The following is a 25,013-nucleotide window of genomic DNA, read 5'->3' as shown; positions in this document are numbered from 1 at the left end:
CAACACAGCCAAAAATAAATAAATTTTTTTTTTTTAAAAAAAGAAAGAAACTGTGGGCCAAGACTGTAGAAGTCAAAAATTCCCAGGAGAGAACAAAATTGAATATGTACACGTGGGGAGAAAGGCTGCTTCTGCTGTGTATGGAAGGGGAGGGGAGACCTGTGAACAATCTGAAAGCTTCTTCCCTCTTCTGTGCATTAAGGGAGCATATGTATGGTTGCCGGCAGCAAGCTGGCAGTGGCTCAGAGGACCGCAGACACCAGAGCAGCTTCCGTATCGGAAAGGAAACTGGTGTCCTTGAATTGCTGTTTATTTACTACGGATTTTAGGTTCCCAGTATCTTTCCCTTTGAAATCTACAGCATTCATATGTACGGCTTCCTCTCCCGTGCCAGGAACAGTCTTAATAAAGCTGCTCAGGTCAGAGGCAGTCTCCCAAACACCCTTTTCAGTAGTGAGTCCAAAGCTAGACCAAAAAGCAGCTGCCTCTGAGGTGAAGATGCCAAAAGGCTGCTCCTTTGGGGCTTCCAGAGCAGCTGGTCTGTTGAGCACTAGGAAAGGGGGTGCTGAGATGGTGAAACCATTAAGACACAACAGCTTCAGCCTGAGCCCACCTCATGAACTCAGGACGGTCCTAGAGATATGAGTCTCCCTGGGGAGAATACTGCTGTTTAAAAATTTGAGTGTATAATAAATGGGATCTAGAAAAAGGGAGGGCTACTGAACTCTCATAATATCATGTGGCCCCAAGGCCAACAGGGCATCAATCTTGCAATGCCAAGATCACATGTCAGGCTGTCCTAATTGCCCTCACACACCCCCATGCTTCCCTCACCTACCTTGGCTCACACCCGGCCTCCAGACCTCTTTCCATCCAGCAATGCACCCCTGCTCTCTGTAGCACAGATGAAATTTCATCTCATCTCCTTCAAAAGCCTCTCCAGATTGAGTCAGCAGACACTCATGACCAAATAATCCTGCTTGCATCACAGGTCCACTCCCCTCCATGGGTACATGAAAATAAGCAGATTTAAGGGGTTCAGCGTTGGGAGGTGGGGGTCCCCGTACCCTACACTTCCTGAGGCAGAGGACGTAAACCAGCTCTGGGCTATGCGCTTTTCTTACCTGGGGTGGGGCAGGGGAAGAGAGAGGAACGTCCCAAAAGGCTGGCTTCTCTAAGAGGTTCCTAGGCCCTTGTGAAACCAAGAATTCCATCCTTTTCTAAAGAAAGTTTTCAGCTTGCCCTTCGGCATCCTGGCTGCTAAGAGGCTATTGGCACTCAGAGCCCTCTGTGGTGGCGGGATCCATGGAGACAGGGAAGGGGGAGTGAGCGCTCGCTACCAAGTGATGATGCCATCTTCCTTCCAACAGAGAGCACGAAACTCCGAACTACCCAGCGCTGCCCAAGGCTGCTCCTGGCCATGCCTGCAGTTCACATGACTGGTGGCCCTTCAGCACCAGCCCCGCCTTTCAGCTGCAATAGAGAGCTCCTAGATTTCCTCCGACTTCAGCTTCAGATGGGGCACGATCATATAAATGGATCTGGATATGCTAACTCTTTTCTAAGAACAGCATTAAACACACCGGAGACCTGCTTCCCCCAGTGAGATGGGAGGCCACGGTTAGACTTTAGGCTCTTTCCAGGTCTTAGAAACGCTGAGGGCTGCCAAGGCTAGAGCTGGGAAGTTGGAGAACGTTTTCCACACCACTGAGAGAAATGTGGCCTGGGGTCCTGAGAGCAGCATTGTTTCCAGAGGTGAAGGGTCCAGGTCTCCAGCTGACAAGCAAATCCTAATGGCACAAGAATCTTGGCAAGGAGGTGCAGCAACAGCTGACTCAGACTAGCGGCTGTTCCTTTTTAGCCAGTGAACCTGTTGTGGTTAATAACCAAAACACTAGGAGTTTCTAGCCTTGGGAAGAGACCAGATCATCTACAGGAAGCATCACCAGTCGCCAAGAAGGAAGCACCGGCTGGCTTTTCAGCTGCATCTGATACGAACACTTGTGACAGCTGCAGAGGTTCCCCAAGCCTCGGGAGAGAGGAGAAAATCCCTGCTCCGATCGTTATGCCAGAAAGTGTGGCTATAAACTCTGGGTATCTCTATCCCTAAAGAGCATGGGATGATAATCACCAGGATGAACTGCAGCTTTCCAGAACCCCACCCCACTCCAACTATGATACTCCTTTTAAATACTCGAGAAATCTGTCTCACTGCCTTTGAGCTTTGGGCAAAGTCCCTGTCTTATTGTACACATGGAATTTCCTCTTCCCTCCTCCTCTCTTTCTGTGTGCTAGATCGAATGGCTCTAAACGCAGGGTCAGCAAAATATGGTCCTCCTGTTACGTTTGGGTCGGGAGAGGGGGGGTGATTTGCGTGGTAAAACACACATAATATAAAATTTACCATCTTAATCGTTTTCAAGTATATAGTTCAGTGGCGTTAAGTACCTTCACAGTGTTGTGCAACCATCACTGTCATCCGTCTCCAGAACTTTTTCGACCGGTCCTCCTGTTTTTGAAAAGTTTTATTGGAACACAGCCAAACTCATTTGTATACATACAGTATTGTCTATGCTGCTTTCATGCTACAACAACAGGTATGCAGTTAAAACAGATCATATCGCCTATGACACCTAAAACATTTATTATCTGGCCCTTCATAGAAAAAGGTTGCTGACCACTGCTCTAAACCAAAATATAGGGAATTCCTTGGCAGTCCAGTAGTTAGGACTCTGCGCTTTCACTGCCAAGGGTGTGGGTTCGGTCCCTGGTCGGGGAACTAAGATCCCACAAGGTGCGCAGCGCACACACACACATATATACATACATACACACACACACTGGATTTCTAGTTTAAAATAGCATTTGCTTAACCGCCACTAACACAGCCTCTCCCAGCTTTCCACTAAAATACCTATCAAGATACAGAAAATGAGAAAACTCCCCCAAATTACTGAAAACTTAGACTGATGGTCATCCTGTTAACAATAATCTGGAAGAAATCTCCATTAACAATAAACCTAAGGCTGAAATGAGAAAAAAAACAACCTGGGGCCAATTCGTGCAGCAGAAACCTGAAACAAAATAGTAAAACACTGAGTCCTTACACCACGGTCAGCCTCATGGCTTAGCAATGCAGAGTTCATCTAGCAACCAGCAAACTGGACAGCCACGCCTCCACTACAGGGCTACTGTCTGCAAGGGAAACCAACAATTCCCAAAGCTGGTCTATATCCGTTTGGAGACTCCTCCCATAAACCAAAAGGGCTGAAGTGATGGCTTTGGTACTGCCACACTGCATTCTGGGAGTGGGAGACTTCACAAGTAAAATTCAGGCACCAATGCATGTTGGAGGCTGTAGCTTTTCACATACTTTATATGTTCAGCGTATCAGAGAATCTAGTAGCAGGATTAAGCGATTCCATATGGGTCCAGCAGAACCCACCAGATGAAGCTGCTAGACACTGGGAAATGGGTTGGAAGCTCTGTGCATCAACCTGGCCACCAGGAGTGGAGCTGAGAAGGGGTTCTAACCAATACCAAAGAGAATATGAGGATACTCAAATGAAATCCACATACCCTGTGTCTTTAACAAAGAATAAATAAATCCTCCTTCTACTATGCATAAACATACCCCCAAAGACAGCATGCTTCCTATGAAAACCTCTAGCAGCAGAAGGGAAATGCGTATCATTCTGAAGACTTGGAGGAAGCACAAAAGTCTACATTTAGTGTCTGAACCAGAAGAAATATTTTAGAAAATGGCATCCTCAAGAGAATACAAGAAAACATGGACTCTGTGAAACAGGTGTAGAAAGCCACTGGAATAAAAACATATTGAGAAGGAAAGACACCAAACTGGAGTGAAGAGAAAGCTCAGCAAACTGAGGAAGAATTACAAAGAAATATTGTAGCAGCAGAATTAAATTTCACATTGGAGATGGCGAAGAGCAGAATCTATCAAATTCGTAGTATGGTGGTCAAATCTGAACCTCTCCCAAGTATGCGGAGGAAAAGGAAAGCTGACCTTAGAAATCCAACAAAGGTTGTTATTAGGAAATCTATTAATGTAACGCACCAAATGGGGAGGTCAAAGGAGAAAACCCAAATGAACCTCTCAACAGATTCTCAAAAAGCATTAGCTAAATTCAGCAACCATTCCTGATTTTAAAAGGGGGGGTTGATAATTTAAGAATAAATTCTTTAACATTATAAAGGATGTTTAATCTTAACCAACAACCAACATGAGAGTCAATAGAGAAAACGCTAGGAACATTTCCACTAAAATCAGAAAGAAGGCAAGAATTCCTGCCAGTACTACTATTATTTAACATTGTCCTGGAAGTTCTAGCTAATACAATCAGGCTTGAAAAAAGTTTTGCTCTTTGAAGGGAGATAAAGTTATCATATGGGAGTTGATACTATTAATTTCCAAAATAATCCAAGTGAAGCAACTGAAAAACTACTAGAAGAGTTAAGCATGGTGGCCAAATATAAAATAATCATATTAAAAAAATCAAAATCTTTCCTATGTACCAGTAATAATTAGTTTGAAAATATAATAAATAAATGATACCATAAACTACAAACTGTCCAGGAATGACGTTGATGAGAAATCTGCAGGATACACAATCCACACACACCCCCTAGAATAAATTAAAAAATCTACCATATGTCTTTTCCTGGATAGAGAGACTCACTATGGTAATGACATTAATGAAATTTTAGATTTAGTCATTCCAATCAAAATAACAGTATTTGGAGGAAGAGTCTGACAAAAACATTTTAAGTTCATTTGGAAGGAAAAAATGGTTCAGACCAGCTATGAAAAAAGTGTGAGTAAAGGAACAGTCTGGGAAGAATGGTGAAGAGAAATCTGGCCTGCTGGCTGTTACAAATACAAGAGTCTGAAATTGGTGGCAAACTCAACAGAGACATCGATGGGATAGTATAACAAGCCACCCAAATAAACCCTAGTGTCAAGGAGGAAGAAATTTTCCTCTGCCCTACTAGGTTCTTCTGGCTGGTCTAAGAATTCAACTGACGTGAGACAGACTAACAGGAGAAAATCATACAAAAGTTTAATAACATGTATACATGGGAGAGAGCCAGGAGAACTGAGAAACTTGCCAAAATGGCTGGAACCCTCAGCTTAAATACCATCTTCAGCTAAAGACAAAAGAGGATGCGGGGAGTAGATACGTGGGACTTCAAAGTTGAGGAGGGTAAGATGGGAAAACAAATGTTTGGTAAACAAATGTTTGCGAGGACTCTGATCTCTAGAGTCTGCCTACAGCTTCCCCTGCCACGCCTAGCCCATACTCGGCAGACATCTCTGGTGATAGCTCGATTTCAGAAATAGGCCCTTTATCTAAATTCTTTAGGCAGCTAAGGGAGAGGTAAAAAGAAAGACTTCCTGAGTCTTCTGTTTCTTAAAAATAATCAGTGTAAATTAATCCTCATGCCAAAGAGACACATTCTGGGGTGGCAAATTTTGCTCCCCTATGCTAGCATATATAAGAATTTATGCTTGATAAAAATGTGACAGCAATAATCATAGGGAAATAGTTAATCAACAAAGAGTGCTCAAATAAATGACAATTCGGGGAAAAATGTTATATCCCTACCTCATACTATGTACAAAATGAATTTTAGATAAACTGACAGCTAAATATTTACAAAACATTAAAAAACTAGATTGTCTATCTGATCTTAGAATGCTAAAAGTCTTCAAGCACAAAAGCACTGGAAGAAATTACCATGGTCTGAAGGTGGTGCAGAAACCAATCACCGTGACCGATAAAAATGTAAAATATACATCAAAAGCATCGTCAACAAGTTAGAAGGCAGTCTGGGGAAAACATTTACTGCAAAGGTGATAAAGGATTAATATTCTTTATACGGGGACAACTCATGCAGATCATCAAGAGGAGAAACACCTTTACATAAAAAAACTGAGAACACAGAAGTGACAATTCACAAATTAAAATATATAATGAGTAATAAAGCATAGTATGTATACATTTGGAATTTTCTATAATGAAATTTGAAGGGAAAAAAAAACTGAGGAAAAGGGCAAGGAGAAAGGAAAAGAAAAGCAACCAGTGAGACGTGGCGGGGAGCTGGGGAGTACCTGCCCTCTTTCCTTTCCCTTGGGTTGCAAAAGGGAATCTTATTTATTAAGAACCCAAGAGGCAGGCTGGTTCATATTATGTGACGGGGTATTTTCCCTAAAGGTAACTGAGACAGGTACCTTTTTTTGAAACTAGTAGCAGGACAGTAAGCACAGAATGTTCTCTTAAGGATATATTGGTTTTACTCAAACCTGAGTGACAGAAAGAATTCTGTGGCTTGGATATTGAAGATGGTAGATAGCTCTTCAGATGAGAACCACTCAAAACAGCCAAATGAATACAAAGGAAATGGCTCAGACTCAGAGACACACAACACCACTGCCTGTACAGACACAACACAACGAGCAAGTCTGGTGCTGCTATCTGAGCATCCACAGCACGGAGGAGCCAGGAACGGGAGGGGGGGATAAGAGTCTAAACGCTGCCAGGACGTAATTCTAGGAGTTGGAGGTCAAAAGAGCACCATATGCCCAAGTTGCTGCAGTGGTGGACCAGGTAGAAACCCCTTCCAATCTTAGCTCCACGTTCTAGATGCATGCTTTTCCTTTAGGCAGCCAGTTACAGCAGCAGACTTAGCAAGTCACATGTCAACTGTGGGCCACATAAATGAAGCACTCTGGGACCCAGCCAGAACACTGGGGAACCGTCATTCCCAATTGTCAAGTGCAGCGTGGGAACCCTGTGGACAGTCCCGCCCCTTCCCCACCCTAAAGAGAACTGCCAGCCCTTGCCCAGCATGGCGCACCGTAGTCCTTTCCTGCAGTGACTGGGCATCCCTCCATGAAGAGCATGCCAGCCCCTGCTTAGCTGGGAAGCAGACAAACTCGTATGTGGCTGGCGCAGCAAAGGGCCAAAAGAAAAAACAAGAGGTGGGTAAGACAGCGCTAGTCAATGAACCCACAGCAGTGCCTGTCTGTGTACACTGAAATTTATGAAATTTTAAATAGGATGTTTTCATGGTTTTTAACCCTTTCAATAGTACCAGAAGAGTGGAAAATATTCGCTTCAGCAACATAAGGCAATGATTAGGAGCACTGGCTCTGCAGTCAGAGAGACATTGGATCAAATCTCACCTATACCACTTACATGCCACTTAAATCACATAAACTTTCAGAGCCTGTTATCTTGATCTAACTGAGGATACTATCTGTACCTCCCACATAGGTTTGTTGGAAGGATTAAATTAGATAATTCATGTTAAATGTTTCCCGCCTTGACTAGACACACAGTAAATCTGATTATGAGCATTAGCAGGAAAAAGAAGAAAGCCAATCCTGACTCTGCCACTGTGTAATTTTAGCCAAGTTATTTAAAATCTCTTGTCCCCAACTGCTTTATCTGTCGTGTGGATATAATGTATTCCTTATCTCATAACATTATTTGAAGGATTAGATAAGATCGTTTAAGACAAAGTACTTTGAAAACAGTAAACAGAGCTATACTAATGTAACATGGAGTAATTCTTTTAAGAGCTGTCTACTTTCTAAAACACTGATTTTCAACTAAATTTTTTTTTAAAAAAGGCAATCCCAAAGGTGACATACTGTATGATTCCATTTATATTGACATTCTTGAAATGACAAATTTATAGACGTGGAGAACAGATGAGTTGCCAGGGGTCAGGGACAGGGCACAGGTGGGAGGGTAGTGGACGTGGCTCTAAAAGGGCAACAGGAGAGATCCTCATGGTGATGAAACTATTCTTTGTCTTGACTGTATGGCTGTGATATCGTACCACAGTTTTGTAGTAGTTTACAACTGGAGGAAACTAGTTAAAGGGTACATGGGATCTCTCTGTATTTTTCTTACAAGTGTTTCTAACTTATAATGATATATTTATTATACAATATTTTATATATTTATCTCAAAATACAAAATTTAATTTAAAAATTTTGTAGACAATGTGAGTTCATGATAAAATGGGGGAAAATCTGGGATATCAAGTGAACAAAGTAGAATAGAAAACTATAATTAAAGAAGACAAAAAGTAAAGAAATAAATTATATAAATCTTGAGAGATTAGGAAAAAACAGGAAAAGGAAATCAATAAAGATATAAAGTTGAAAATTAAGTGTATATATATATACACACACACACACACACACACACACAAATAAAATAAGGTAAAAAGGATCAATATATGCAAAACCAGGTTCTATAAAGCAACCAAAAATAGATAAAAGTGCTTACAAACCTGACTAAAATATAAAATATAAGAGAGAGAACACAAAACCAGACAAGGTTAAGCCCAAGAAAGAAAACATGACTACAATGAGGAGATAGTCTTTTAAAATTATAAAATAAGAGGGTAGCATATGCTCAACTAAATTCATGGCAACATTTTTGAAAACTTCGAAGAAATAAATATTTTCCTAGCAAAATACAAATGACCAAAATTGACCCAAAAAGATTTGAATAGATGAATTACCATATAAAACATTGGAAAGGTAATTAAGGATCTACCAACTGAAAAAGACATTGAGACATCATATTTGGGCTTCACAGTTGAGTTTTATCTGACCTTAAAAAAACACACACACAATTTCTAAGGACAGTTAAAGTATTCCAGGCCAGAGAATAAGAAGGAAAATTCTGCAGTTCATTTTACATAATTTACATAATTTTAATCCTTAAACTTGATGAAAAGAATCCAATAAAAAATGACTCCAGGGACTTCCCTGGTGGTGCAGTGGTTAAGAATCCGCCTGCCAATGCAGGGGACACGGGTTCAATCCCTGGTCCGGGAAGATCCCACATGCCGCGGAGCAACTAAGCCTGTGTACTACAACGACTGAGCCCGCGCTCTAGAGCCTGTGAGCCACAACTACTGAAGCCTGCGCACCTAGAGCCCGTGCTCCGCAACAAGAGAAGCCACCACAATGAGAAGTCCGCACACTACAACGAAGAGTAGCCCCCACTGGCCACAACTAGAGAAAGCCCGCACGCAGCAACGAAGACCCAACGCAGCCAAAAATTTAAAAAAATAAAATAAATTTTAAAAAAATGACTCCAATCTCACTTATCAATACTAAGACCAGGTTCTAAATAAAAGATTGACAAATAGAATCCAATAATATATTACAAATAGTAATATTATTACATTATTTCAGCAATGTAAGAGTAGTTCAAAACCAGAAAATCTAATGGCATAATTCACTATATCAAAAACTTAAATTAAAAAAAGGATTATGGGCTTCCCTGGTGGCGCAGTGGTTAGAAATCCGCCTGCCAATGCAGGGGACACGGGTTCGTGCCCCGGTCTGGGAAGATCCCACATGCCACGGAGCAGCTGGGCCCGTGAGCCACAACTACTGAGCCTGCGCGTCTGGAGCCTGTGCTCCGCAACGGGAGAGGTCGCGACAGTGAGAGGCCCGCGCACCGCGATGAAGAGTGGCCCCCGCTCGCCGCAACTGGAGAAAGCCCTTGCACAGAAACTAAGACCCAACACATCCACAAATAAATAAATAAATTTATAAAAAAAAAAAAAAAAAAAAAAAGGATTAAAAACATTGAAAAAGCATTTGATAAAATACAGAACCATTTCCGTTTAAAATATCTCCAAGTAAATGTGGAAACTATTTAAATATAATAGACTATTTGACAAATACCAACAGCAAATATGGAGAAACGCCATTTCTATTTGAAATTAGTTATAGACAGAGTGGCCCACCAGCATCATTTTTATTTAACGCTGTCTTTGAGTTTCTAGCAAAACAGAAGAAAATGAAATAAATGATATAACCATTGGAAAGAAAAGATAAAACTAAAATAAAAGTTACCAGAACTAACAAAACATTAGGTAAGATAGCTAGATATAAAAACTATTTTTAAAATTAATAAACTTTTTCTATTCTAGCAAGAGGCATTTAGGAATGGAAAGGAGGATAGTATTCCACTCATAACGAACAAAAAAGTTCTTAATTCTTTAAGAATAAATGTAGCAAGAAAGGCATAAAACAAGATCTGAGCAGATGGAAAGAAATGCCATTTCTTAGACAAAAAGAGCTATAGGTTTTAAAAAATCAATTCTTACAAAACTGAAATATAAATTTAATGCAATTCTAATTAGAATCCCAATAGGGTGGGGTTGGGAGGGCTGAGTAAGTGATATTAAAATGTGTACAAAAGAAAAGCCAAGAAAAATATTATTTAATCTAATGTAATCCAATCAACATGATTTAGGTACACAAATAGACACACAGATGAAACAGAACAGAGAATCCATAAATGGATTCTCATATATAAAAAGTTTGATGACAAAGATAGCAGTTCAGTTCACAGGGGAGAGTAAGGATTATTTAACATATTATGCTACTGTCACTGGTTATCCATCTTTGAGAAAACAATCTTAACAAAGACTGAGGTGGGGGCTTCCCTGGTGGCCCTTTTTACATTTCTATTAAAAGGTTAAGTAGGGCTTCCCTGGTGGCACAGTGGTTGAGAGTCTGCCTGCCGGTGCAGGGGACACGGGTTCGAGACCTGGTCTGGGAGGATCCCACATGCTGCGAAGCAACTGGGCCCGTGAGCCACAGCTGCTGAGCCTGCGCGTCTGGAGCCTGTGCTCCACAACAAGAGAGGCCGCGATAGGGAGAGGCCCGCGCACCGCGATGAAGAGCGGCCCCCGCTTGCTGCAACTAGAGAAAGCCCTCGCACAGAAACGAAGACCCAACACAGCCATAAATAAATAATAATAAATAAATTTAAATTACTTATAAAAAAAAAAAAGACTGGGAACCCAGAAGCTATAAGAAAATAATCTTATTTGGATATGAAAAAAATTATGTGGAAAAATATACCATCAGTAAAGTTAATACATACAGATTTGGGAAAGATATCTATAATAAAGATGGTAGACCAAGGGCCAATATCCAAAATATACAAAGAGGCCTTACAGGTTAAGAAAAATATAAATAACCCCTAGGAAATGGGCAGATAATATGAACAGATAATTCAAAGAGAAAATCCAATTGGACCAAAAAAAAAAGAGAGAGAGAGAGAGAGACAAAACCAAAATGCATTAGTAGCCAAGGAAATACATCCATTAAGTTGTCAGAATTATAAAAGAACCATAAAACCTTATGCTGGTAGGGATGTGAAACAAAGAATAATCTCATACGTTACATATAAAAGGGAAAAGTGAATTATAACAGCCTGTTTTTGTAAATCAATATGGTAACAAATATTTATTTATATATAAACATTTGTGTCTGTGTGTATAAATTGAAAGCACCAGTATATAAGGGCATAAGCACAATGATGTTTAATTCAGCATTGACTGTAGTGGCCGAAATCTGGAAAGAATGTAAATGTTCATTAGTAGGGGAATAGCTAAATAAATTGTTTATCCATGAAATATTTTCCAGTCTTTTAAAAGAATAAGAGCCAAGAGACTTTGATAGATTTTCATGAGATGAAAAAAGTAGGATGTGTTAAAGTATATATAGAATTCTATTTTTGTAGAACAATTAACAAAAACAAAACATTCCAAAACCCATGTGTGTGTGTGTGTGTGTGTGTGTGTGTATGTGTGTGTATAGCTGTGAGCATGGAGAAAAATATGGAAGGATACATACTAGTTTGGTAATATACAGGGATGATGTGGAAAGGTAGAAGCAAGGGACAAACCAAAACAAGGAAAAGGACAGGGTAAAAAGGACCACTATAAAAAAATAAATCCAGCAGTTATATTTATGTATTTTATATGTACAAACACACATAAATTGAATTAAATTTAGAAAAGATACAGTAAAAAAACTAAATGTGGTCTCTGCTTGTTAAAAGAAAAAAAAAGAAAAAAAGAGAGGCAATAACCAAAATAATCTCTTGGTAGGATTAGGGGTGGTGTTTATTTTCTTCTTTATGTTTCTGCATTTTCTATAATGAGAACTGTTACTCTCATAATAATGAAATAAAACCAATAAATGTTACTTTTAAAACATTACACTGAAAAATGGAGCCCATTTTGGGAAATCAAGGGGGGAAAACAGGGTTAAATACACCTTCCGCTTAGGAGCTGTCCAAGTAAGAGCTTATGAAATCAGGATCCATTACCCCTCATCCAGCAGAAAGTTATTCACCTTAGGCAAGAGACTAAGTGGCTATTCCAAGGAGCTATCTGAAGCAGCAAATAGGGTATATTTTCCCCTACCTAACACTTTAACGACTTAACTAAATCAGAAAGCCATTTACACCACTCTCAATTATCTAAGGATCTGCTGGGCTCTTTACTTTTTGCCCCCTCTCTCTGGCTTGCAGCCATTTCCCTGCTCAGAAACAGCTCCAAAATGGGGGCCAGAGAAGGGGGAAAGAGACAAAATTAATTGGGTCGATTTAGCTTCTCATTAGCAACTCTAATAAAAGGTTTGATAAATGAGGTGGTCACAACTCGTGGTTAAAATGAGGCTTCCGGGACTCTTGAGAATTTCATTTAAGCAAACTTGCCTTCAGACAAACATGATTTGCCTGCAATACACTTTAATGGATCTGATGCTTTCTATTTTAAAGAAAGTCAGGACTTGTAATAAGGTGATATTTTTCTCTCCTCACTTTAATTTGCACTTTAACAACAAAAAAAAAACACATAAAAACACAAAAACAATGTCCTTCAAAGTATCCTCAGTAGAGCAGCAGGACCACAGTACAAAGATTCGCTAAAGGAGGGGAGCTGTCTGGCCACCAACATACTCAAGAGAAACTTTACGAGGGTGGCCATCTTCCAAGGGGGGAATGTCTTGGCCATAAAACACCACCACAAAGAATCGCTAAAAAGGATCTGTCAGGGCTTGACAAAAGCACAAAGGCCAAATCTCCACATACAACATTCGCCTGTTTCATTGGACCCTTGAAGACTTTTGTCCCTTGGGAAGCCCAGACACAAAGCATTGCAGGTTCAAGGTGGTCACAAGCAATGTGTTCATCATCCTTTGTTATCAAACAGACAAAGCAGTTCAGCAATGGCAACAGAAAAACAATCTCCCCTTACTTGAAGACGACGACAGCTCCCGGACATGGAGGGCAGGCCAGGAGAAAGATCTGCAATGGAAAAAAAATTAAGTATGGTTATCAAGAGAAATGCTGGACACAGTGAGACAGTGTTATTTTAATAATAATAATAATAATAATTAATTTTTAAAAATTAAGTATGGTTATCAAGAGAAATGCTGGACACAGTGAGACAGTGTTATTTTAATAATAATAATAATTGATTAATTAATATTAATAATATTAATAATTAATAATTGCAGAGAAAGATCTGCAATGGAAAAAAATTAAGTATGGTTATCAAGAGAAATGCTGGACACAGTGAGACAGTGTTATTTTAATAATAATAATAATAATAATTAATAAACAAACTCTTACACAGAAAATGTAACATAAAAGACTTTAAAAGACAAGCAAGTGGTGTTCCAAACATGTTTGTGTTTGCACATGCATCTATGTGTGCCTGTCTGCTCCGGCTGTGTGTGTGTGTGTGTGTGTGTGTGTGTGTGTGTGTGTGTGATGGGGAAGGGGTAGGTCGGGGAGAGAGGGAAAGAGATGGATGGAGAGCGGAAGAAGTAATTGGTGGAGAGGTAGGAGATGGGGAGAGCTTTTCTTAAGCCATTTCAGCCTCTAAAACACTTCCTCTTAACCTCTAGAAGACTCAATTTTTCAATTCTTCAAGTTCAGCATGACACGAGTAGCCAGTATGACAAGCTTTTAACCTAGGACAAGTAAAAATGGATTCTGAGATAGGACAAATACACAAATGCCATCTGGTTTGCCTCCCATGGGGGAAGGTGGGTTAATCAATACCTAGCTTTGCCAGATTTAGAAAGAAAAATACAGGATGCCAAGTTAAATTTGAATTTCAAATAAACAATGAACAATGTTTTATTATAAGTATATCCTGAAGAGTGTATGGAACATACATATACTAAAACATTATTCATTGTTTATCTGAAATTCAAATTTAACTGGACAGCCTGTATTTTATCTGGCGATCCTATCAATATTGCCACCCCCCAGGCTCTTAACCTCCCTTTGATTTTGAAGGGGAGCAGAATTTACTACCCCAAAGTTTGTTTCTTTGGCATAAGGATTACTTTAGGCTGATTGCTTTTAAGAAACAACAGACATAGGAAAAGCTCTGAAAACTGTGTAGAAGTTACCCTTCTGTAAGAGACATCTACATTTATAAGGAAAATCTCCATTTGTTAAGGTGTCTCCCTCTAGGAAAAGAAGGAAGACTCTAAATCTCTAGAAACTCTCAACAATGGAGAAGGCAAGGACCTAAATCTGCCTAACAACCTTACCCTTGTTCACTGTGCTTTTCCTGGTCACCTCCAGGAACTGGCCTTCTCCTCCACCCCTACCCACCAACCAACACTCAACATCTTTCTTTTATCTTTGGCTGGAGATGGTATTTAAGGTGGTGGCTTGGGCCATTTCAGGGAGTTAGTCAGTTTTCCTGGGTCTCCCTCATGTATACAAGAGGTATACATGTTATTAAACTTCCGTTGTTTCTCTTCTATTATTATTATTTTCCTCCCTCACATTTGATTGGTTTGTTTCGAAGCATGACTAAGTGGGTCCCCTTCTAGTCTCCCTGCTCAAACCAAACAAAAAGAACCTGGCCCTTCTAAGAGACCATCAGTTCCATGCTACTTGGTTTGAACTAGGCCTGGGTTACAGCCTTCAAAAACCTACAGCCGTGGCAGTCTGACTGCACCAAAGCACTGGTTCTCAAGAGGGACAAGGAAAGCCCTGCAGAGCACTTATAAAATGTGCAAATTCCTGGGCTCCCCCCATTAGGAATGCTGATTCCAGAAGTTTGGGGTTCCAGGAATCTGCGCATTTTAACAAATGCCCCAGGAGATTCAAACACTCCAGGCAGCCAGATGTGCTGAAGGTTTGATCAAAGACATTCAGCAAAAAAAAAAAAAAAAAAAGACATTCAGCAGGACGAAGGATTGACAAAAGGATGAAACTCATGTTTATGGAGTTACTTTACCTACGGTGACTTAATGGTGAGGATTCACAAAATCATTGATATGTGTCCCTCTCTTGTGGTGAGCATTTATGAGCAGACATTATCTGCATTATGGGCTACTTTGGCTTTGTCACGAGTATATTCTTTATATTCTGTCCTTCAGTTCTCTCAGAATCTACACTTAAGAGGAAAGGGTACTATAAGGAAAATCACTATAAGTAGAGACACCTGCTTGAATCCCTGCCATGAAGAAGAGAAAGAATGGAAAAGAAAAAGGGTCTTGAAAGGAACACGGCCAGGAGTCCATTACCCACACAATACTTCATCAGAGAACCCCACCAAGAAAATATCCATCGAGAACAGGCCTTTCCCCTGTGGATCAATTAGATTAAAAGTGCAAAACCAATGACAATTGCAGGTCCACAATCCTTTATCTGCAGTCGCCAAATCCAAAAGCTCTAAAAACCAAAAGTCTGTTTTTTGTTTGTTTTTTTTTTTTTCAAAACTAATTTGGTAGCAGATATGACTTGAACTGAGCTGAGGCTACTTACAGACTTTATTCCATTTATGGTGAGTATTCACACATTTTCCACAAAAAGAATGTATTTTGAATACGGGGTGCTGTCCCAGACCCCACTGGGAGTGTCTGTAAAACACGTTCACTGGGGCTTCCCTGGTGGTGCAGTGGTTGAGAATCTGCCTGCCAGTGCAGGGGACGCGGGTTCAAGCCCTGGTCCAGGAAGATCCCACATGCCGCGGAGCAACTAAGCCCATGCGCCACAACTACTGAGCCTGTGCTCTAGATCCCGCGAGCCACAACTACTGAGCCCACGTGCCACAACTACTGAAGCCCGTGCACCTAGAGCCCGAGCTCCTCAACAAGAGAAGCCACCGCAATGAGAAGCCCACGCACCGTAACGGAGAGTAGCCCCAGCTCGCCGCAACTAGAGAAAGCCTGTGCGCAGCAACGAAGACCCAACACAGCCAAAAAACAAAAACAAAAAAACACGTTCACTGTATTGCCTTTCTAAAATCCAAAAAATTCAGACTTATGAAATACATCTGACCTTAATGGTTTGGGATAAGGATTGTCAACTTGGAATTTCAATCATCCAAACATGAACTTAACCCCACTCCTCAACCCCACCTGTCAGGAGCAGTCCAAGAAAGAAACAAAGCTGGTATTCTTTACCACTGACCCAGCAGTAAAGTTACTAACCTTAGGCAAGGGACCAAGTTGGAGGCTGTGCATAGTTACCCAGTATCAGGCCCATCAAAGGCTACATTCAGAAGCTACAGTATATAGAAAGCAGACAGGGGCCCCTAACCACCTTGGAAAGAATACTTCTGAAGTCACCTAAGAGCCATGCCAGCAGTCTTCCTGAGCTTCTGGAATACCCTAGATACTTCCAACATGCTAAAACAGAGAAGCAAAAATGCGACACTGGGCCCCACTGTTAACTCTTACTTTTCTATACCCACAGCCAAGAGGAGACAAGCAGATTCTTGGGGGCCGATTTCCCTGTAACTACTCCATTTGGCTGGTTCTGATCCACGACAGCCCTATGCCAGAGGCCCAGAAACCTACTGAAGAAAGCAAGCCTCCAGTCCCAACTCACTCATGGATCTGATTTCTCTTCAGGTAGCTCAGCTAGTCTTGACTGTAACTGAGTTTTCCAACAGTTACTTTCCTGCGGCCATGTCATTTCCAACTAGCACGTTGGCCTTCCTCATCTTGCCTGTCTATTCCCAACACCAGGATAGAGGGTATCTTTTTCAAGCAACCTTTAAAGTAGATACATGTAGACACATCAAAAAAGGAGATTTGAAAAATGATCCCAGGGACTTCCCTGGTGGCGCAGTGGTTAAGAATCCGCCTGCCGCAGTGGTTAAGAATCCGCCTGCCAATGCAGGGGACACGGGTTCGAGCCCTGGTCCGGGAAGATCGCACATGCCACGGAGCAACTAAGCCCGTGCGCCACAACTACTGAGCCTGCGCTCTAGAGCCCGCGAGCCACAACTACTGAAGCCTGCGCACCTAGAGCCCATGCTCCACAACAAGAGAAGCCACTGCAATGAGAAGCCCGCGCACAACGAAGAGTAGCCCCCGCTCACCGCAACCAGAGAAAGCCCGCGTGCAGCAACAAAGACCCAACGCAGCCAAAAATTTAAAATTAATTAATTAATTAAAAAAATAAGAATCCGCCTGCCAATGCAGGGGACACGGGTTCGAGCCCGGGTCCGGGAAGATCCCACATGCCACAGAGCAACTAAGCCCGTGCACCACAACTACTGAGCCCGTGTGCCACAACTACTGAAGCCCGCGCGCCTAGAGCCTGTGTTCCGCAACAAGAAGCCACCGCAATGAGAAGCCCGCGCACCGCAACAAACAGTAGCCCCAGCTTGCCACAACTAGAGAAAGCCCGCGCTCAGCAACGAAGACCCAACACAGCCAAAAATAAACAAAATTTAAAAAAAAAAGTTTTTTAAATTTATATGAATAAGGATCCCAACTCCATCCTATTCCTTTTCCAGTAAACTCACAGTCTCCTCTGGCAACTTCACAGATTTATGACACTAAACCTCTCTGCTTTGTCATGCTGGAGCCACATCCATAATCACCATTAACCAAAGGAGAGGAGTGAAGATAACATGTTAATTCAGAGGCCCAAAGGCCCCCAGCCTTGGCCCGAATATCCCTGCTCTCTTCTTTGATTGGCTGCCAACTGCCTCCAAATTTTGTTGGCGTTTGTTTCAGCCTAGCAGACGGAAAGCTAAACTATCCCTTAAGCTGCAAATAGGGTGGGAAGAGAGGACACTTGGAAGTACAAACAAGGATGGTGGGAAGATGAGAAGGCATCTGAGCACATCCCAGCACCGACTTGGTACTTTGTGTTCATGCTGCCATCTGCCCGGCTAGGTACCTGAAGAAAAGGGCATGGGCAGGGAGCACACAGAGGAACGCTACAAAGCACTTCCACTTACCCATCGCCTGGGAGGTAAGCAGGGCCTTGCTATGAAATCCCATTTTACAGATGGAGAAACCCAGGGGGAAGTTTCTGACAAGGTTTCTGGCAAGAACCCAGGTCCCGTAACTCCCAAATCAACACACTTTCCACCTCACACCTGACATGGTCCCAGCCTCACGGGGGCTTCTCTTCTTTAGACTCTAGCCCTGCCCCTTGACTCCCCAACAGAACACATGGTGCCACCCCAGGAGCCCCACACCTGTTCCACCACACAAAATTCTACTCCTTACAAGGCGAGACATCTCAAAACACAAACCTGCCTGGGCAGCAAATTATATTTACGCAGATGGATTTCAGAGTCCAGCAGTCTCTAAAGACAGGTTCATCTTAGCTCCAACCTGCTTCATTCCCAGATCTGCTGGGTGCTGGCAGTTCCTGAATCCTTACAAAACTGGACTCTTGTTTGGCTGGTTTTGCCTGGAAAAACCTTCAGGTTCCATTCAAAAACCACACGCTCTCAGCTTCCCCAGGAGAGAGTGGTTCTCTAGCATCTTGCCCAGAAACTCGAAAATTCAGCTTCTTCCTAAGCACCTAATCTAGGCACCAGCAGCTGTTCCAGTTCATCCTCTACCTCTGAACCACTCTGGTTCCACGTTCCCACCTTCCCTACCCAAGCTCTCAGCATCACTTGACCCACTCCTGTTCCTGTTTCTGTTCCACAGTCATATCAGCCCCAAGTTCACTGGCATCAATATCCAGCTCCCTGCCAAATTCTGCTCCACCCGAACATTAGATTCAGTAAACCCCCATGGTCATCACGCGGAAAGAAGATCATTTTTGTTCACAGGAGGAAGCGGTAATACTATGAGAAATGTAGTTGGGAAGGATGAACAGTCACCAAGACCATCCTAATTGAGGGGCTAGCCAGGTTAAGCAGTGAAGAGGGATGGGAAAACGAAATGAAAGGGAAAGAGAGTGAGAGGGACAGGAGAGTTGTGTTTGGCCTGCAACACAATCTTCCGAGGCCCAGCCCTTGCAGCTCCAATTCTCTTGGCTCCACCGCCTATGAGGGCACCCAACTATTTGGGGGTTCCTAAAGAGAAGTGCTTACAAACATTACCCACCATAACAAAGATCCATTCCTTGGGCTGCCCAAAGTCTGTCCTAGGCTCTGTTCACCAATGTTTATACCCTCGGGTCCTCATCTTCTCTCTCCCTGGACCACTGAAATAATTTTCACTGGCCTCTTGCCTCCAGACACATTGCTGCAAGAGGGATCTGTCTAAAATGCAGCTCTGATCTACCCTTTAAAATCCCTTCATGGCTGGCCAGTAACTACAGGAAAAGCTCAAGTTCCTTAGCATGGCAGGCAAGGCTTTCTCTACTCCAGACCCTGTCCATCTCTCCAGCGTGGTGGCCTCATGCATTGTCCCAAACTGCATCCTGAGCGTACGCCATGTCATAAACATGCTTCTACAATCTCATCTTCTAATAGCTTCATCTTATTCAATTATATGGATATGCAACAATTTACTCAACCAGTCTCCTCCTGTCGCACACGTAAGTTATGTCTAAATTTTCAGATCCTTCTCTATTTAGCCTCCATTTGTAGAATAAGAATTTCTAGGTCTTCAAAGGGAATATACATTTTAAGGCTTTTAACCGATAATTCTAAACTGCCTTCCAGAAAATGTCTTTGAATTTATACTCCCGCCAGCAACATATGACAATGTGTTTCTGCTACAGCCTGGCCAATAGGTCATTATCACTTTTTCAAAGGCAAAACACTGAAGGGGAGCAGAATTTGCCACCCCCAAATACGTCTCTTTGGCATAAGGACTATTTTGAGCTGGTTTAAAAAAAAAAAAGTAGATACAGGAGAAGCCCTGAAAATCAAGTATACAAGACTCTTTCTGTAAGAGACATTTACATTTATAAAGGAAATCTCCATTTGTAAGGGTGTCTCTCACTCTGTACAAGTGAAGGATGACTGAATCTCTAGAGACTCTTATCAATAGAAAAGGCGGCAACTTAAATCTGCATAACAACCTTACCCTTGTTTACTGTGCTTTTCCTGGTCACCTTCAGGAACTGGCTCCCTCCACCCTTTTGTCTTTAGCTGCAGATGATATTTGAGGTGGTGGCTTGGGCCCTTTGACACAGTTACTCAGTTTTCCTGGGTCTCTCCCATGAACACAGGAGGTATACAAGTTATTAAATGTCTGTTTGTTTTCCTCTTGTTATTCTGTCTTTTATTACAGGGGGATCTCAGCCAAAAATTTAGAAGGGTAGAAGGAAAATTAATTTTCCTCCACTACAACACACACACGCACACACACATACACACACTCTTTACTGCTTTAATTTGCATGTCTCAGATTACCAGAAATATTAAACTATTTTCTAACATGTTTTTTGGCCAGCCGTATTTCTTCTTTGGGGATGTGACCATCTGTGGCCTTGCCTATTTTTCAACTAGTATGTTCTTCTTCTTATTGGGTTATAAGAGCTATTTACATTTTAATGACATTGAATACAGACTGTTTGACATTTACTGCAAATATTTTTCCCATGTTGCCATTGTCGTAGCTCTGGTTACGGTAGTTTCGTATGGAAGTTTTTATATCTTTATGTAATCAGATATACTTGTTATTTCCTTGATGGCTTCTATCTTTGATGCCATGCTTTGAGTCTTTTACAACCCTGGGATGAAAAAAAGAGTCCCTGATTGTTTTCATAACATTTTAAAATTTTAAATCTCCAAATCAAGAAATTGTATCACTGCTAATCCTACTCACTCTTCCAGAATGGCCTTCTCATCTTTCTTCTTTTAGCTACCTCTTTCTTACCCTTCAAATAACAAAGGAAAGCATCATTTCCTCGATCCTCCCATTAATTCCTTCTGTTTACCTGTTTCTGAGAAATTACCATTTTTGTCAGTATAAGGAGCTGACAAAGAGCCTTCTCTCAAGAATTTAGACAAAAGGGAAATTGGAGTACCTACTAACAAACTCTCAGGCTTCAAAAATCAACGTACGATAGACTTAAAAGACTGCAAATTCATTTTAAAGCCAGAATGTTCCCAGACTTGGAAGACCACATTCTAACCTGTTTGAATTATACCCAAAGAAAGAACGGGGTTGGCCAACAGCTGAGGTATAGAAAAAGGAGAGTCACAAAGGCATATATACTTGGCAGTGTCCACATGCAAGCACTATCCAGGGACCAGAGAACCTTAGCTTAAAAACATCAAGTTTTCTGGTCCCATTGCCAAATTCATCCCTATTAAGAGAATGGAAGCAGGATAGGGAGCATTGCTAAGTGGTTAAGACTATGGGCTTTAGAGTTAAGACAGACTTGGGTCCACATGCTGGCTCTGCCACCCACCAGCACTGTAACCTTGGACAAGAGACTGGAGGAATTTTCATCTCTAAAATAGGGATAAAAATAGCACCTATGTCTCACGAGGTTTTGGAGAGGATCAAATGAGATAAAGCAAGCAAAGCACTTGGCACAATGTCTAGCACGTAGCTAGCACTCAATACATAGTAGCTATAATTATTCTGATCTCAAAAGAAAATCCATCCCTACTGTGAGCTACATCAGCAAGAGCTTAGATTAAACTTCCAATTCATCTAACTACACCTGTTCTATTTCCATGCTTGTACTATAATGTGCTAGTATATTACTTGGCTTCCCTTGTCCAGCTGCCTACAAGGAGAGAATCCTTAAACTCTCGAGGCTCAGTTTCCTCGTCTGTCAGATGAGAATTACATTAGTACTATCTCATAGGGTAGAGGTGAAGATTAAATGCTTGAAGCACTTAGCTCAGTGCCTGGCACACTGTAAGGAATAAAATAAGTATGAGCTATTGATAGCATCATCCTTCTTGGATGCCCTTTCTGTTCTCCGCTCACTGCAAATTCCATCCAGGCCCATAGCAAGTTCTAGTTCCCGCACAAAGCCTTCTCCAATAACTCCAGGTAACACCTCTTTTTTCCCAATGGCCTATACAACTCATTAGGTACTTAGATTTTATTTAATTTGGGATATTAAATGGCTCCCTATGGCTGCACACAGTGCTATCTAGAGCTAGGATCTGATTATCAATTGTTCCCTCCTGGCAAATTTTAAATTGGCACTGGTGAGTCACTGAAAAAAGTCCAAAGTCATCTGTCGGGTAATTAAGGCTCTAGACAATGTGGCCCTCAGCTGCCTTGCCAGTTTTATTTCCCACTATGCCTCAGGTTTTCACCCTGAACTTCAGTTTCTACATTCTAAAATAGAAAATAATAATAGTGCTTGCCTCCAACATCTTAAACTCAACTGTTGTTTGATGCAGATAACAAATGCTTTCTGGATATTTCCATCTGTATGTTATACAGGTATCTCATGCCTACCATGCCTAAATCTGAACTTGCCATCTTCTTTCCCTAACCTCTTCCCTCGCTTAACTGCTCCCTCAAAAAATGGGAGAGAAGGGACAGCTCTTCCAACAATAGAATTCCAACTGATAAAGGCAGAAGGCATGAGGGAAGCAAAATTAACATTTGGCAAACACTGCAGCAATAATTGTAGGCAAGAACCATTGATAGATGCTGATTAGTAGTGAAAGATGATCATTTTTGCATGGAAAGTACTTGTTAATTACAAAGGGAAAATAGTAACTTTACAGTGGAAAAGTCTGGCAAATGACCAAGGTTAACATCACCAGAAATAACATATATCATCATGTACCCCCTGACATGATGCACCAAGAAGGGAAGGACATCACTTCTGTGGTATTTTTGCCAAAATTACTCAAATCTAATCATGAAAAACAAAATCAAGTTAAGTCCAAATAAGGAACACTTTACAAAGTAACTGATCATTACTCTTCAACACTGACAAGGTAATAAAAGACAGAGACTAAGGAATTGTCATGGATGGAGGAGACTAAGAAGACCTAACAACCAAATGCAATGTGGGATCCTGGACTGGATCCTGGAACAGACAAAGGACGTGTGTGGAAAAACTGGTGAAATAGGAATAAGTCTATAGTTTAGTTCAAGCACCAATGCTAATTTCTCAGTTTTCAGGATTTTACCATGGTTATACAAGATGTTAACACGAGGGGAAATTGAAGGAAGGGTATATAGAAATTCTCTGTAGTATCTTTACAACTCTTCTATAAATTGAAAATCATTTTAAAATACAAAGTTTTTGCAAACTACTATATATAAAATAGATAAACAACAAGGTCCTACTGTATAGCACAGGGAACTATATTCAACATCTTGTAATAACCTATAATGGAACAGAATCTGAATATATATATATATATATATATATATATATATGTGAATCACTTTGTTGTACAACTGAAACTAACAAAACATTGCAAATCAACTACACTTCAATAAAAAAATTTTAATAAAAATAAAATAAAATACAAAGTTTTAAAAAACAGCACTGTTATCCAATCAATTAGCCTATCTTCAAGCCTCAGAGCTATCTTTGATGCCGCCCCTCTTTCTCAGGCCCCATATGTAGTCAGTCCCCATGTCCTGTCATCTTGACATTTAACCTTTTCGTATATCTCAAATCCACCCTCATTATCTTTTCCTAGTTCACTCCCTCTCATTTTCTTCAACTACTATAACAGTTTCCGATGTGATCTCAAGGTCTCCAGTGTCTTCCCTTCTTCACTCTAGTTCATACAGTACTGCCAGGTTCCTCTTCTTAAAACAGAGCTCTGATCATGTTATACAACTCACAAATTCTGGACGATAGATTCAACACAATCTCTTTCAACATCCAACTGATGGGGACTTCCCTGGTGGCACAGTGGTTAATAATCCGCCTACCAATGCACGGGACATGGGTTCGAGCCATGGGCCGGGAAGATCCCACATGCCATGGAGCAACTAAGCCCGTGCACCACAACTACTTAAGCCCGCATGCCTAGGGCCCGTGCTCCGCAACAAGAGAAGCCACTGCAATGAGAAGCCCACGCTCCGCAACCAAGAGTAGCCCCCACTTGCCGCAACTAGAGAAAGCCCGTGCACAGCAACAAAGACCGAACACAGACATAAATAAATTAATAAATAAATAAAAAATTTTTTAAAATCCAACAGATGTCTTTATACAAACTGGCAAGCTAATAATTCTAAAGTTCATACGGAATTGCAATGTACCCCAAAGAGCCAGAAAAATCTTGAAAAGAAGAAGTAGGAAGACCCACACTGCCAGATTTCAAAACTTACTACAAAGCAACAGTAATAAAGACAAAGTGGTGCTGGCATAAGGATAGGCATATAGGTTAATGGAAAGAATTCGAAGTCCAAAAATAAACCCTCCCAACTGATTTTCAACAAGGGGACCAAGACCATTCAATGAAAAAAATGTCTCTTCAACAAATGGTGTGAAACCTCGTAGATAGCCTCATCCACCAGAGGGTAGACAGCAGAAGCAAGAAGAACTACAATCTTGCAGCCTGAGGAATGAAAACCACATTCACAGAAACATAGACAAAATGAAAAGGTAGATGACAATATCCCAGATGAAGGAACAAGATAAAACCCCAGAAAAACAACTAAATGAAGTGGAGATAGGTAACCTTCCAGAAAAATAATTCAGAAATAATGACAGTGAAGATGATCCAGGACTTTGGAAAAAGAATGGAGGCAAAGATCGAGAAGATGCAAGAAACGTTTAACAAAGATCTAGAAGAATTAAAAAACAAACAAACAGAGATGAACAATACAATAACTAAAATGAAAAATACACTAGAAGGAATCAATAGCAGAATAACGGAGGCAGGAGAACAGATAAGTGACCTGGAAGATGGTATGATGGAAACCACTGCTGTGGAACAGAATAAAGAAAAAAGAATGAAAAGAAATGAAGAAAAACTAAGAGACCTCTGGGACAACATTAAACGCACCAACATTCACATTA

At 41.2% G+C, this 25,013-nt stretch overlaps 1 protein-coding gene across 16 annotated transcripts in view; it reads right to left on the bottom strand.

Annotated features, from left to right (window-relative positions):
• TMEM164 (transmembrane protein 164) overlaps positions 1 to 25,013 on the bottom strand; it is a 161,198-nt gene that overhangs the window by 75,146 nt on the left and 61,039 nt on the right. For 9 of the 16 annotated variants that reach the window (XM_036840154.1, XM_036840155.1, XM_036840158.1 and 6 more), the window contains one exon: positions 13,117 to 13,166. In XM_036840154.1, the coding sequence (XP_036696049.1) occupies positions 13,117 to 13,166 (50 nt within the window). The other 7 variants (XM_036840147.1, XM_036840146.1, XM_036840150.1 and 4 more) reach the window with 5 other exon arrangements.

The sequence above is a fragment of the Balaenoptera musculus genome, chromosome X, assembly GCF_009873245.2.
Source record: "Balaenoptera musculus isolate JJ_BM4_2016_0621 chromosome X, mBalMus1.pri.v3, whole genome shotgun sequence".
NCBI classification, from domain to species: Eukaryota; Metazoa; Chordata; class Mammalia; order Artiodactyla; family Balaenopteridae; genus Balaenoptera; species Balaenoptera musculus.
Note: the sequence above shows the minus strand (reverse complement) of the source record. Positions and strands in the feature narration are given on the sequence as shown.